At 48.8% G+C, this 13,674-nt stretch overlaps 1 protein-coding gene across 1 annotated transcript in view; it reads right to left on the minus strand.

Moving 5' to 3' along the window:
* Positions 1-1,682: 1,682 nt before the first annotated feature.
* The window catches only part of LOC129715003 (neuroligin-4, X-linked-like), a 19,593-nt gene continuing 7,601 nt past the window's right edge, over positions 1,683-13,674 (minus strand). The window contains exon 2 of the mRNA XM_055664818.1: positions 1,683-3,786. Within this exon, the coding sequence (XP_055520793.1) occupies positions 2,960-3,514 (555 nt within the window). The 5' untranslated portion in view covers positions 3,515-3,786 and the 3' untranslated portion in view covers positions 1,683-2,959. The remainder of the gene's footprint in view (positions 3,787-13,674) is intronic.

The following is a 13,674-nucleotide window of genomic DNA, read 5'->3' on the forward strand; positions in this document are numbered from 1 at the left end:
CTGCATTTGGAGTAGAGGTTTCAGAGAGTCGAGCGATAATAATACGTAATTGCACACCTACTTCTGCGACCAGCACGCAGCGTGTCGCCATGTATAATCTTTCCACTGACTGTTTAAGAAAGAACTGCAGGTGCTGGAAAAATGTAGACAAATGAAACTCAGCGGGTGAGGCAGCATCCATGGAGCAAAGGAATAGGCGACGTTTCGGGGCGAGACCCTTCTTCAGACTGATGTAGGGTGGGGGGGGGCAGGGAGAAGAAAGGAAGAGGAGGAGCCAGTGGGCTGTGGGAAGAGCTGGGAAGGTCAAGTCAAAGTCAAAGTAACTTTATTCTCAATTCAATTATGCAACAGTAGTAACACAGAGGATCGAAATTACGTTTCCCCATACTCCAAATGTGCAAGTAATATTAAAAACACAGACAGACAACATACCCATAAAAATAGACAATAGACATTACATTATTTAAAATATTAAAATATTCACAGTGTGCCAAAATGTAGCAAAAACGTTGAGGTATTTTAAACAGGGTGCAACAATGAAAGGTGCAATATAGAAAAAGTGCAAATTCCGTACTGGAGACATTGAGCCAAAGTTATTTTCACAGTTTGTTTATCTTTGTTTGGGTACTGTTCATGGAATTTTCTTAAGTGTGTTGAGTAGTCTGATGGCCTGAGGTAAAAAGCTGTTTTTGAATCTGGTGGTTTTGCTCCGCATGCTGCGGTAGCGCTTACCGGAAGGTAGGAGGGTGAACAGTTTGTGTGCTGGGTGGGTGGTGTCTTTGATGATATTGCTTGCTCTCTTGCGACAGCGAGATGGGTATAGGTCCTGGATTGCTGGTTGGGGTGATCTGGTGATCTTCTCTGCTGGGAGGGGGAGGGGAAGGAGGGAGAAAGCAGGGACTACCTGAAATTAGAGAAGTCAATGTTCATACCGCTGGGGTGTAAACTACCCAAGGTGCTGCTCCTCCAATTTTCCACTGACTGGATAGCACGCAACAAAAGCTTTTCAATGTACCTCGGTACAGGTGGCAGTAAAACCAGACTGAAGAAGGGTCTCGACCCAATACCTTCTCTCCGGAGATGCTGCCTGACCCGCCGAGCATTTTGTGTCTGCCTTGGATTTAAACCAGCATCTGCAGTCCCTCCCTACTCGTAAAGACCTGGAACGGCCACCCATCCATTCCCTCCACAGATGCTGCCTGGCCTGTTGAGTTACTCCAGCACTCTGTGTGCTTTTGCCAGAAACTGTGACTGCTGTTAAATTCTGCAAAGAATCAAGGGGATGTTTTTTTTAATTGGGCCAACATCCAGAAATGGCTAAAAGGAGTGATGGCGTCACCGATCCTCTCCAAGTAGGTCACCAGGACGTCTCAGTAGTCAAATGTACAGAAGAAACTGCGGAAATTGGGTCAGACAAGGCTATAGACAAAGCTTACAACATTGGTTCTCTGGAGCAGTAGCAACAAAATACATCTGTTGGAACTAATTCCACTTGGTTATTGAAATTGCTGATCTCCACTTCAAAGTTATGCATTATACCGAAGATAGTGCTTGGAGTAACTCAGTGGGACATCAGGCAGCAGCATCTCCGGATAGAAGGGCTTGGTGACGTTTTGTGTCGAAACTGTTCTACAGACTCAAGAAGGACCGAGGACGCAAAATGTCACCTTCTCTCCAGAGATGATGCCTGATGTCCCGCTGAATTACTCCACCACTTTGTGTCTACGCCTAGTCAGTTCACTTTTATTACTCAGCATGTTTGCATTGGTTCTGGTTCATCTTTCGTCTCATTATATATCAGCCCTTAAAGCCCTGTCCCACTGTACGAGTTCATTCCAAGAGCTCTCCCGAGTTAAACAAAAAAATAATCAAACTCGTGGTAAGCACGGAGAATGAACGTAGCGGGTACGTCGGAGCTCGGAGACGTCTCTTAGCGGCTCGTAACGCTAACGGCAGGTACTCGGGAAGACTCGCTAACGGCAGGTAAGCACGGGAAGACTGGTGAAGATTTTTCAACATGTTGATAAATGTCCACGAGAGCCCCGAGTACCGACGAGTGGCCATTACCGTAAATCTCCGAGTTCGAATCAGGGTAAACTCGGGAGAGCTCTTGGAATGAACTGGTACCGTGGGGCAGGGGTAGTATATTCTAAACATGAAACCCTGCTGAGGAATGCGTTTGAAAGCAACTCTGCTATTTTATCCAACTTGTAAATTAACAGCAAAAAAAAAAACTTTTCTCCACACATTTCAGCGAGTAGCTTCCAACAAAGAGTCGCAAAGGAGGGTCAGTGGAGGAAGAGACATGGATCTAAAACAACAACACACATTGTGAAGATGAATCTTTATTCCACAGTTGACAGGAACATTCCAACAGCCAGCCATTCTCATCTAGCTCCGCTGGCTTGTGTGTGTGAGAGAGAGAGTGAGCGAGCCGGCTGGCTGGCCTTGCTAGTGTAAGGAAGATTGTTCCCGATGTTGGGGAAGTCCAGAACAAGGGGTACTCAACATGGTATCACGGTACTACACAGCTTTATGGCCCTGTCCCACGGTACGAGTTCATTCCAATAGCTCTCCCAAGTAAAAAAAATAATCAAACTCATGGTAAGCACGGAGAATGAACGTAGCGGGTACGTCGGAGCTCGGGGACGTCTCTTAGCGGCTTGTAACGCTAACGGCAGGTACTCGGGAAGACGCGCTAACGGCAGGTAAGCACGGGAAGACTGGTGAAGATTTTTCAACATGTTGATAAATGTCCACGAGAGCCCCGAGTACCGACGAGTGGCCATTACCGTAAATCTCCAAGTTCGAATCAGGGCAAACTCGGGAGAGCTCTTGGAATGAACTCGTACCGTGGGACGGGGCCATAAAGCTGTGTAGTACCGTGATACCATGTAGAGGGTGGTATGCTCATATGTGTAGTGGAGATTAGGAATGGCATGAATTAATAAGGGTTCATCTACATTTTCTCCTCCCTTCTCTCCCCCAATTCCTTCTCTCTTTTCCTCCGCTTGCCATTACTGGAAGGAGCGCCGGGCGCCGAGCGCGACTTACCGTTCTCGGTGGGCACGTAGACATTCAGGTAGAGGCAGTCCTCGCTCTGGTCTTGGATGTAGGAGGCCACGATGTCCAGGTTGGCGGTGAACCATACGGGCAGCATGACGTCGGGCAAGATGCCGTGGATGTTTTGGGGGCAGACGGCGGCAAAGTGGGTGGCATTCCGCACTCCGGTCCAGGAGGAGGGAGACTCCGGGTGTTGGAAGCGCCTCTCGCCGGTGGGGGCCGAGGCGTAGGGAATGCCCAGGTACTGGTCGACGGGGCCCAGGATCTCGTTGGGGAGCGGGTTCCTGACCCCCCTCAGCTTGCCGTAATTGGTGGTGACCACGGGGAAGTTGTCCTGGCAGGCGAGGAGTCCCAGACGCAGCACCACGCTGGTGATCCACAGCAGGCTCTTCACCTTCAAGGACGGGCCCAGCACAAACGCCAGCCAGGGCAAGCCATTTGAGCTGGACATTGTATATGATCCACGACAGGCATGCAGTCTTGCACACAGGAGAATGGAAACACAACTTCAGGCTGAGCGATGGAGGCAACTCTTATCTCTGGTGACAGGATAGGCATTCACAGGATCCATTTAACTCGGAGGGGAACAGATGACTCGGGCCAGGTCCCACATAGGTTACCCATCCAATCCCGCCATCACCATCTTGCCGGAAGATACTCCACTTGGGAACAACGGCAGGACTTTTGGCAACTCTGCAGTCCAGGCAACAACCAAGTCAGGAGCTGAAAACACAACAAACACAGTCTAAGTTCAAGACACGACACGGGAAAGCAGCATAGAGTCTTACAGCGCGAAAACAGGCCCTTCGGCCCAACTTGCCCATGCCAACCCACCTGTCCCCATCTACACTAGTCCCATCTGCCTGCGTTTGGCCCATATCCCTCCAAACCTGTCCTATCCATGTACTTGTATTTTAAAATATTGTGATAATACCTGCCTCAATTACCTCCTCTGGCAGCTCGTTCTACATAAACACCGCCCACTGTGTGAAAATAATTTGCCCTCTGGTTTCTATTTAATCTACCCCCCCCCCCCCTCTGAGTCCCCCTACTCTGGGTAAAAGATTTTGAAGAAGGGTTTCAGCCCGAAACGTTGCCTATTTCCTTCGCTCCATAGATGCTGCTGCACCCGCTGAGTTTCGCCAGCATTTTTGTCTACCAAAAGATCTACCCAATCTATTCTTCTCAGGGTCTCGTACGCCTCCATATGATTACTCCATTTCTCCAAGGAATAAAGTTCATAAGGTGTAGGTGCAGATTTAGGCCATTCGGCCCATCAAGTCTACTGCACCATTCAATCGTGGCTGAATAAAGTCCGAGCCTCCTCAGGTACAGAGCGCACAGTGGTGCAGCAGGAGAGTTAGAAAGTATAAAGTATCCTTTATTGTCATTCAAGCTTTTAGTTTGAACGAAATTGCGTACCTTGCAGCCATGACAGAGAATAAAATAACAGAACACAATCTAAATGGTGGCCGATTGGGAAAGGGGGAGATGCAGCGAGACCTGGGTGTCATGGTACACCAGTAATTGAAGGTAGGCATGCAGGTGCAGCAGGCAGTAAAGAAAGCGAATGGTATGTTAGCTTTCATTGCAAAAGGATTTGAGTATAGGAGCAGAGAGGTTCTACTGCAGTTGTACAGGGTCTTGGTGAGACCACACCTGGAGTATTGCGTACAGTTTTGGTCTCCAAATCTGAGGAAGGACATTATTGCCATAGAAGGAGTGCAGAGACGGTTCAACCAGACTGATTCCTGGGATGTCAGGACTGTCTTATGAAGAAAGACTGGATAGACTTGGTTTATACTCGCTAGAATTTAGAAGATTGAGAGGGGATTTTATAGAAACTTACAAAATTCTTAAGGGGTTGGACAGGCTAGATGCAGGAAGATTGTTCCCGATGTTGGGGAAGTCCAGGACAAGGGGTCACAGCTTAAGGATAAAGGGGAAATCCTTTAAAACCGAGATGAGAAGAACTTTTTTCATGCAGAGAGTGGTGAATCTCTGGAACTCTCTGCCACAGAGGGTAGTTGAGGCCAGTTCATTGGCTATATTTAAGAGGGAGTTAGATGTGGCCCTTGTGGCTAAAGGGATCAGGGGGTATGGAGAGAAGGCAGGTACGGGATACTGAGTTGGATGATCAGCCATGATCATATTGAATGGCGGTGCAGGCTCGAAGGGCCGAATGGCCTACTCCTGCACCTAATTTCTATGTTTCTATGTTTCTATGTTTAACACAAATTTAACATCCACCACAGTGAGTCTACCAGGCACCTCCTCACTGTGGTGGAAGGCAAAAGTTTTAAAGTCCTTGTCTCTTCCCTCCTTGTTCTCCCTCTGTGTTGAGGTGATCCAGGCTTCCGATATTGGGGCCCCGCCGGGTGATGGTAAGCCCCGCAGCTGAATCCGAGCTCCGCAAACGGGCCACTTATAGGGTTCCGAGTTCGATCCTGACTTGGGGTGTTTGCCTGTGTGGAGTTTGCACGTTCTCCTCGTGAACCACGTGGGTTTTCTCCGCGATCACCCCAAAGACGTACAGGTTTGTAGTTTAATCAGCTTGGTATGAATGTAAAATTGTCCCTAGTGTGTGTAGGATAGTGTTTAATGTCGGCGAGGTCACATTGGGCTGAAGGGCAGAAGGGCCTGTTTCCGTGCTATATCTCTAAAAAGCTAAAAGCTAAAAACCCTCCCTACAGCTCATGCCCTCGAGTCCTGACAACTTCCTCATATATCTTCCCTGCACTCCTTCCAGCTTGGCAACATCTATTCTTGACAACACAGTTTAAGGAAAAGGGGGAAATCTTTTAGGACCGAGATGAGAAAATCATTTTTTTTTACACAGAGAGTGGTGAATTGTGGAATTCTCTGCCACAAAAGGTAGTTGAGGCCACAGTTCATTGGCTATATTTAAGAGGGAGTTAGATGTGACCCTTGTGGCTAAAGGGATCAGGGGGTATGGAGCGAAGGCAGGTACAGGATACTGAGTTGGATGATCAGCCATGATCATATTAAATGGTGGTGCAGGCTCGAAGGGCCGAATGGCCTACTCCTGCAGCTATTTTCTATGTTTCTATTGTGTGCAGGAAGGAACTGCAGGTGCTGGTTTAAACTGAAGATGTTTACTAAAATGCTGGAGTAACTCAGGGGGACAGGCAGCATCTCCAGAGAGAAGGAATGGGTGATGTTTCAGGTCGAGACCCTTCTTGCGTCTGAAGAATTCAGTCCCATTCCTTCTCCCCAGAGATGCTGCCTGCCCCACTGAGTTCCTCCAGCTTTGTGTAAAGATCTTTTCTGTAACAGGGTGATCAAAACTGAAACAAATGGAATATACTATGGACATGCTGGTCCAGGTTACAACACATAGTATATGAACATTTGTACCTGTACGAATGGGGTCACATCAAATATTATTCATTAGACTGTCGTACATGAATGTTTGTTTCAGCAATCGACAGAAAGTATCCAAGGTGGCGCCCAAACCAGGCGAATATTTGTGTGCTGGCCACAGAAGCAGATGTACAACCACAAGGATGTTGCCAGGACTTGAGGGTGTGAGCTACAGGGAGAGGTTGAGTAGGCTGGGTCTCTATTTCATGGAGCGTAGGAGGATAGTCACCTTGTCGTGGTGGAGAAGCTTGTGTGGTCCTGAGATCCTGAGAGCGATGCCGTCTGGAGCTACGCTCCTGGTAGGGCCACCCATGGCGGTAAGGTCGAGGGGGAGGTCTCTGACAAAGAGCCAATCCAACCAAGACCTCAACGGTGGAACAGGCGGAGGACGATGGCTGACCTTAGTGGAGCTAACGTCACAACGGCTGGGAAGGCGGATGAAGGCTGCGGCAGAAAAGGGTCTCCGGTCGTCTTGGACTCCACGCCACTGGATCCTGACCCAGATCTGTCAAGGACCCCACGTGGGGTGGCTGTCTGTGCACCAGTCTCCCCACGTTAAACAAAGTCATGCACAGGCCTCCTCCAACCCTGGAGACACCCATGGTCAGCCATGACTGAAGGGGGCATAAGAGGAGGATGAGGGGAGATCTTACAGAGGTGTACAAATTCATGAGAGGAATACATCAGGAAGATGCACAGTCTCTTGCCCAGAGTAGGGGAATCGAGGACCAGAGGACATAGGTTCAAGGTGAAGGGGAAAAGATTTAATAAGAACCTGGAGGGTAACTTTTTCACACAGAGGGTGGTGGGTGTATGGAACAAGCTGCCAGATGAGGCTGGGACTATCCCATTGTTTAAGAAACAGTTAGACAGGTACATGGATAGGATAGAGGGATATGGACCAAGCGCAGGCAAGTGGGACTAGTGTAGCTGGGACATTGTTGGCCAGTATGGGCGAAATGGGCTGAAGGGCCTGTTTCCATACTGTATCACTCTCTGACTATGACTAGTACAATCCCTCCACACTTTTAAATCTCTACTCCTGCAGTAACAATTCTTACTTCACTAAGATCACTAAATGTTATTCCCTTGTCATGGATCTCAACACTGCGATGGCTGGATTGTAATCGTGCATTGTCTTGCTGCTGACTGGTTAGCACGCAACAAAAGCTTTTCACTGTACCTCGGTGCACGTGATAATAAACTAAACTGAAATGCACTGAGTTACTGCTCTCTCTCCACTTTCATTCATCGGGCAACTGAACCACCCTAGCACCAACTAGAGAGTAGTCCTGGCTGGCCATCCCATCGACCGCATTGGAGGCACTCTGACTGTCTTCAATCGAACTTTACTGAACGTGGATAAGCTTTTCCCATTGACAGTAGGGAAGATTCAAGCCTTGGTGCTACACCTTGGCAGGCCAAATCAAAATAGGACGTACATGGTAAATGGTAGGGAATTGAAGAATACAGTTGAACAGAGGGATCTGGGTATAGTTCCTTGAAGATGGAATCTCATATAGATAGGGTGGTAAAGAAAGCTTTTGGTATGCTAGCCTTTATAAATCAGAGCATTGAGTATAGAAGCTGGGATGTAATGTTAAAATTGTACACGGCATTGGTGAGACCAAATCTGGAGTATGGTGTACAATTTTGGTCGCCCAATTATAGGAAGGAAGTCAACAAAATAGAGAGAGTACAGAGGAGATTTACTAGAATGTTGCCTGGGTTTCAATAACTAAGTTATAGAGATAGGTTGAATAAGTTAGGTCTTTATTCTCTGGAGCGCAGAAGGTTAAGGGGGGACTTGATAGAGGTCTTTAAAATTATGAGAGGGATAGACAGAGTTGATGTGGATAAGCTTTTCCCTTTGAGAATAGGGAAGATTCAAACAAGAGGACATGACTTGAGAATTAAGGGACAGAAGTTTAGGGGTAACATGAGGGGGAACTTCTTTACTCAGAGAGTGGTAGCGGTGTGGAATGAGCTTCCAGTGGAAGTGGTGGAGGCAGGTTCGTTGGTATCATTTAAAAATAAATTGGATAGGCATATGGATGAGAAGGGAATGGAGGGTTATGGTCTGAGTGCAGGTAGATGGGACTAGGTGAGAGTTAGTGTTCGGCACGGACTTGTAGGGCCGAGATGGCCTGTTTCCGTGCTGTAATTGTTATATGGTTATATGGTTATATGACTTTACCTTGCACTAAATGTGGATTAAAGGGCCAGTCCCACTTAGGCATCATTTGCGCGTCATTTACACTACATCATTTACATGTCATGATGCACACGTGATGCGTGCATGGCGTGCATTACGCACGCATGGTGCGTGGGGAGGCACGGTTGCACGCAGCACCCCAGGATTTAGGGATTCACAAAATCTTCGCGTGACACACAAATGAGGCCCAATCCACAGATTCACCACCCTCTGACAAAAGAAATTCCCCCTCATCTCTTTCCCAAAGGATCGTCCTTTAATTCTGAAGCTGTGACCTCTGGTCGTAGATTTTCCCACACTGAGGAAACATCCTCTCCACATCCACTCTATCCAGGCCTTTCACTATTCGGTATATTTCATTGAGGTCCTCCCCTCATCCTTCTAAACTCCAGCGAGTATAGGCATGGCACCGTCAAACACGCATCATATGTAAACGCAATCACCCCCGGGATCATTCTCGTAAACCTCCTCTGGAACCCTCTCCAGAGCCAGCACATCCTTCCTCAGATATTTATTCCCAAAACCTGCTCACACAACTCCACTGGCCAGCATCTTATAAAGCCGCAACATTACATCCCTGTGTTTATATTCTAGTCCTCTCAAAATAAATGCTTACGCCGCTGTATTCCCTCTAGTAGCTCACAATCCTTGATATAACTCAGAGATACTCCTGCTGTGATCTGGCCAGGGTTTTATTGAAGCTTTCATTGATTCTTCAGCCCTTGTGTCCTCATCTTCTGGTGAAAAGTCACAACAGTTTGTTTGAATGTTTGCATTAAGTGACAGCCATTGTAAATCAGTTGGCTGACCTATAAAACGTGCGTTAAAGTCAAGGGCCTGTCCCACCAGCATGCGACTCCATGCGGCGAGCGTGACCTAACGTGGTCGCTTGAGCCGTACGGCCTCGCGGGGCCGGTCCCACTTCGATCGCCGGAGCCGTATGGAGTTGTGCGGAGTTTTGTCTACCCTATAACTTCAAACCTGTCTTATCCATTGTCAGCTTCACCTTGAACCTATGTCCTCTGGTCCTCGATTTCCCTACTCTGGGTAAAGGACTCTCGTGATTTTGTACATCTCTATAAGATCACCCCTCATCCTCCTGTGCTCCATGGAATGGAGACCCAGCCTACTCAACCTCTCCCTATAGCTCACACCCTCTAGTCCTGGCAACATCCTCGTAAATCTTCTCTGAACCCTTTCCAGCTTGACGATATCTTTCCCATAACATGGGCGCCCAGAACTGAACACAATATTCTAAATGCGGTCTCACCAATCTCTTATACAACTGCAACATGACCTCCCAACTTCTATACTCAATACTCTGATAGGACAGGTTTGAAGGGATATGGGCCAAACGCGGGCATATAGGACGAATGTAGATCGACACCTTGGTCAACATGGATGAATTAGGCCAAGGGCCCAGTTTCCTTGCTGTGTGACACCGTAAATGTATAAATATTTATCACCAGTCAGCATCAAACCCAAATCTAGGTCATAGCTGTTCCATTGTGTATCCTACTCATTCTACCCCAGTCTCCTATTGGTTTAGTTTAGTTTCATTTGGCGAAACACAGCGTGGAAACAGGCTCTACGTTCCACAGAGTCTACGCTGGCCAGCGATCACCTATACACGAGTTCTATCCTACACCCACTAGGGACAATTCACAGAAAGAAGCCAATTAACCTACAAACCTGCACGTCTTTGGAGTGTGGGAGGGAACCGGAGCACCCGGAGAAAACCCACGCAGGTCACGGGGAGAACGTGCAAACTCCATACAGACAGCACCCGGAGTCAGGATCGAACCCGGGTCTCTGGGGCTGTAAGGCAGCCACTCTACCGCTGCCAAAGTGACAAACATCATCAGGGCAAACTCTTTGGGGGAACATCAGTACAGAAAGGAGCCATTGGGCCCATCGATTCATTGATCAGAGTCATAGAGTGATACAGTGCGGAAACAGGCCCTTCGACCCAACCTGCCCACATCGGCCACCATGTCCCAGCTACACTAGTCCCACCTGCCTGTGTTTGGTCCATATCCTCCAAACCTGTCCTATCCATGTACCTGTCTAACTTAGTTTCTTAAACAATAGGGTAGACCCAGCCTCAACTACCTCCTCTGGCAGCTCGTTCCATACACCCACCACCCTTTGAATGAAAATGTCACCCCTCAGATTCCTATTAAATCTTTTCCCCTTCACCTTGAACCTATGTCCTCTGGTCCTCGATTCTCCAAGAGACTCTATGCATCGACCCGATATATTCCTCTCATGATTTTATACACCTCAATAAGATCACCCCTCTTCTTCCTGCGCTCCAAGGAATAGTCCCAGCCTACTCAACCTCTCCCTATAGCTCAGTCCCTCTAGTCTTGGCAACATCGTTGTAAATATTCTCTGTACCATTTCCAACTTGACAACATCTTTTCTATAACATGGTGGCCAGAACAATAGACAATAGACAATAGACAATAGGTGCCGGAGTAGGCCATTCGGCCCTTAGAGCCAGCACCGCCATTCAATGTGATCATGGCTGATCATCCACAGTCAGTACCCCGTTCCTGCCTTCTCCCCATATCCCTTGACTCCGCTATCTATAAGAATCGAACACAATATTCTAAATGCGGCCTCACCAACATCTTATACAATTGCAACAAGACCTCCCAACTTTTATACTCAATACTCTGACCACAGGTGTCAAGGGTTATGGGGAGAAGGAAAGAAAATGGGATTTGGAGGCAGAGATCAGCCACGATTGAATGGCAGAGTGGACTCGATGGGCCGAATGGCCCAATTCTACCCCTATAACCTGTGGCCAATGTGCCAAATGCCTTTTTGACCACCCTAACTAACTGTGGCTCCATCTTCAAGGAACCATGAAAGGGCTTTGAATTTTGCCCATTGCACCTTAATGGCCTCTAGTCCTTGACATATCCACTCTGAGAAAGAAATGGTTCTGACTGTCTACCCAATCTATATATTTCTAGTGTCTCTCCCCTCAGTTCTAGAGAAAACAATCCATGTTTGCCCAGGCTTTCCTTATAACTAATACCCTGTATTCAAGTCAACAAACTAGTAAATTACTAGATTATTTATGTAATTCTTGTAATAGGACCACTGGAGTGATTCACCCAGACAGTTGTGAATCTGTGGAATTCTCTGCCACAGAAGGCAGTGGAGGCTAATTCACTGGATGTTTTCAAGAGAGAGTTAGATTTAGCTCTTGGGGCTAACGGAATCAAGGGATATGGGGAGAAGGCAGGAACGGGGTACTGATTTTGGATGATCAGCAATGATCACATTGAATGGCGGTGCTGGCTCATAGAAGGGTCGAATGGCCTACTCCTGCACCTATTGTCTTTGTCTATGTCAGATCACAAAAATCCTACAAACTATCTCAATACACATGAAACAATAATAAACCAAAACAGGTCCACCACTGATTTTAGACAATAGACAATAAACAACAGGTGCAGAAGGAGGCCATTCAGCCCTTCGAGCCAGCACCGCCATTCACTGTGATCATCCACAATCAGTATTTAAGAAGGAACTGCAGATGCTGGAAAATCGAAGGTAGACAAAAGTGCTGGAGAAACTCAACGGGTGCGGCAGCATCTATGAAACGTTGCCTATTTCCTTCGCTCCATAGATGCTGCTGCACCCGCTGAGTTTCTCCAGCACTTTTGTCTATCCACAATCAGTACCCCGTTCCTGCCTCTTCCGGCAACAGGTGGGCCATCCACCGTGGCGATGGAATCTCATGGTGGCGGTGGTGAGGCCTAGTGGTGGTGGTGAGGCCTAGTGGTGGTGGTGAGGCCTAGTGGTGGTGGTGAAGCCTAGTGTTGGTGGTGGTGAGGCCTAGTGGTTGTGGTGAGGCCTAGTGGTGGTGGTGAGGCCTAGCGGTGGTGGTGAGGCCTAGTGGTGGTGGTGAGGCCTAGCGGTGGTGGTGAAGCCTAGTGGTGGTGGTGAGGCCTAGTGGTGGTGGTGAGGCCTAGTGGTGGTGGTGAGGCCTAGTGGTGGTGGTGAGGCCTAGTGGTGGTGGTGAGGCCTAGTGGTGGTGGTGAGGCGTAGCGGTGGTGAGGCCTAGCGGTGGTGGCGAGGCCTAGCGGTGGTGGCGAGGCCTAGCGGTGGTGGTGAGGCCTAGCGGTGGTGGTGAGGCCTAGTGGTGGTGGTGAGGCCTAGTGGTGGTGGTGAGGCCTAGTGGTGGTGGTGAGGCGTAGTGGTGGTGGTGAGGCCTAGTGGTGGTGGTGAGGCCTAGTGGTGGTGGTGAAGCCTAGTGGTGGTGGTGAGGCCTAGTGGTGGTGGTGAGGCCTAGCGGTGGTGGTGAAGCCTAGCGGTGGTGGTGAGGCCTAGTGGCGGTGGTGAAGCCTAGCGGGTCGATGAGAGTGTGGGAGGACTGCCATGAGGGGGGGTGGGGAAGAACCATGGTTTGACCCCGGCATTGGGGAACTGCCCTGAGGTGGGGAGTGGGGGGGGAGGTACAAGAGGAATGGACAATGGGGAGGGAGGGGGGTGAGAACCAGTAGACAGAGGCGGGCCCAGCATGGGGGGGGGGGGGGGAGAGAGAACAAAAGGGGGAGCCGGCTTTATAACCTTGTCAGTGCCGTGCGTGACGGCTATTTTTATACATTGGGGATGCAAGCAAATAGTTTTTCTCTGTGCCTAGTCACGGGTGACAATAAAGTATTCCATTCCATTGATGGAATTCCCCTTCAATCCGGACAAAAATTCCCCCCCCCCCCCCCGTATGTCCACCCGAACATGTGGTACCCAAGCTGGATGCAACAGTGGATTCACCCAGCGGCACATCTTTGCCCACCCCCCCCCCCACCTCTATCACCTACTAAAGTTCAACGTTATCACATCGCCTCACCCACTCCTTGCACGGCGAGGACAATCTACAGGGGGACCCAACTGACTGACAGATCCGCACGCCTTTGGGATGAGTGAGGAGACCAGAGCACCCGGAGGAAACCCACGTGGCCACAGGATCCACGGGTCGGGGTTGAACCCGG

Source organism: Leucoraja erinacea, chromosome 45 (genome assembly GCF_028641065.1).
Source record: "Leucoraja erinacea ecotype New England chromosome 45, Leri_hhj_1, whole genome shotgun sequence".
Taxonomy (NCBI): domain Eukaryota; kingdom Metazoa; phylum Chordata; class Chondrichthyes; order Rajiformes; family Rajidae; genus Leucoraja; species Leucoraja erinaceus.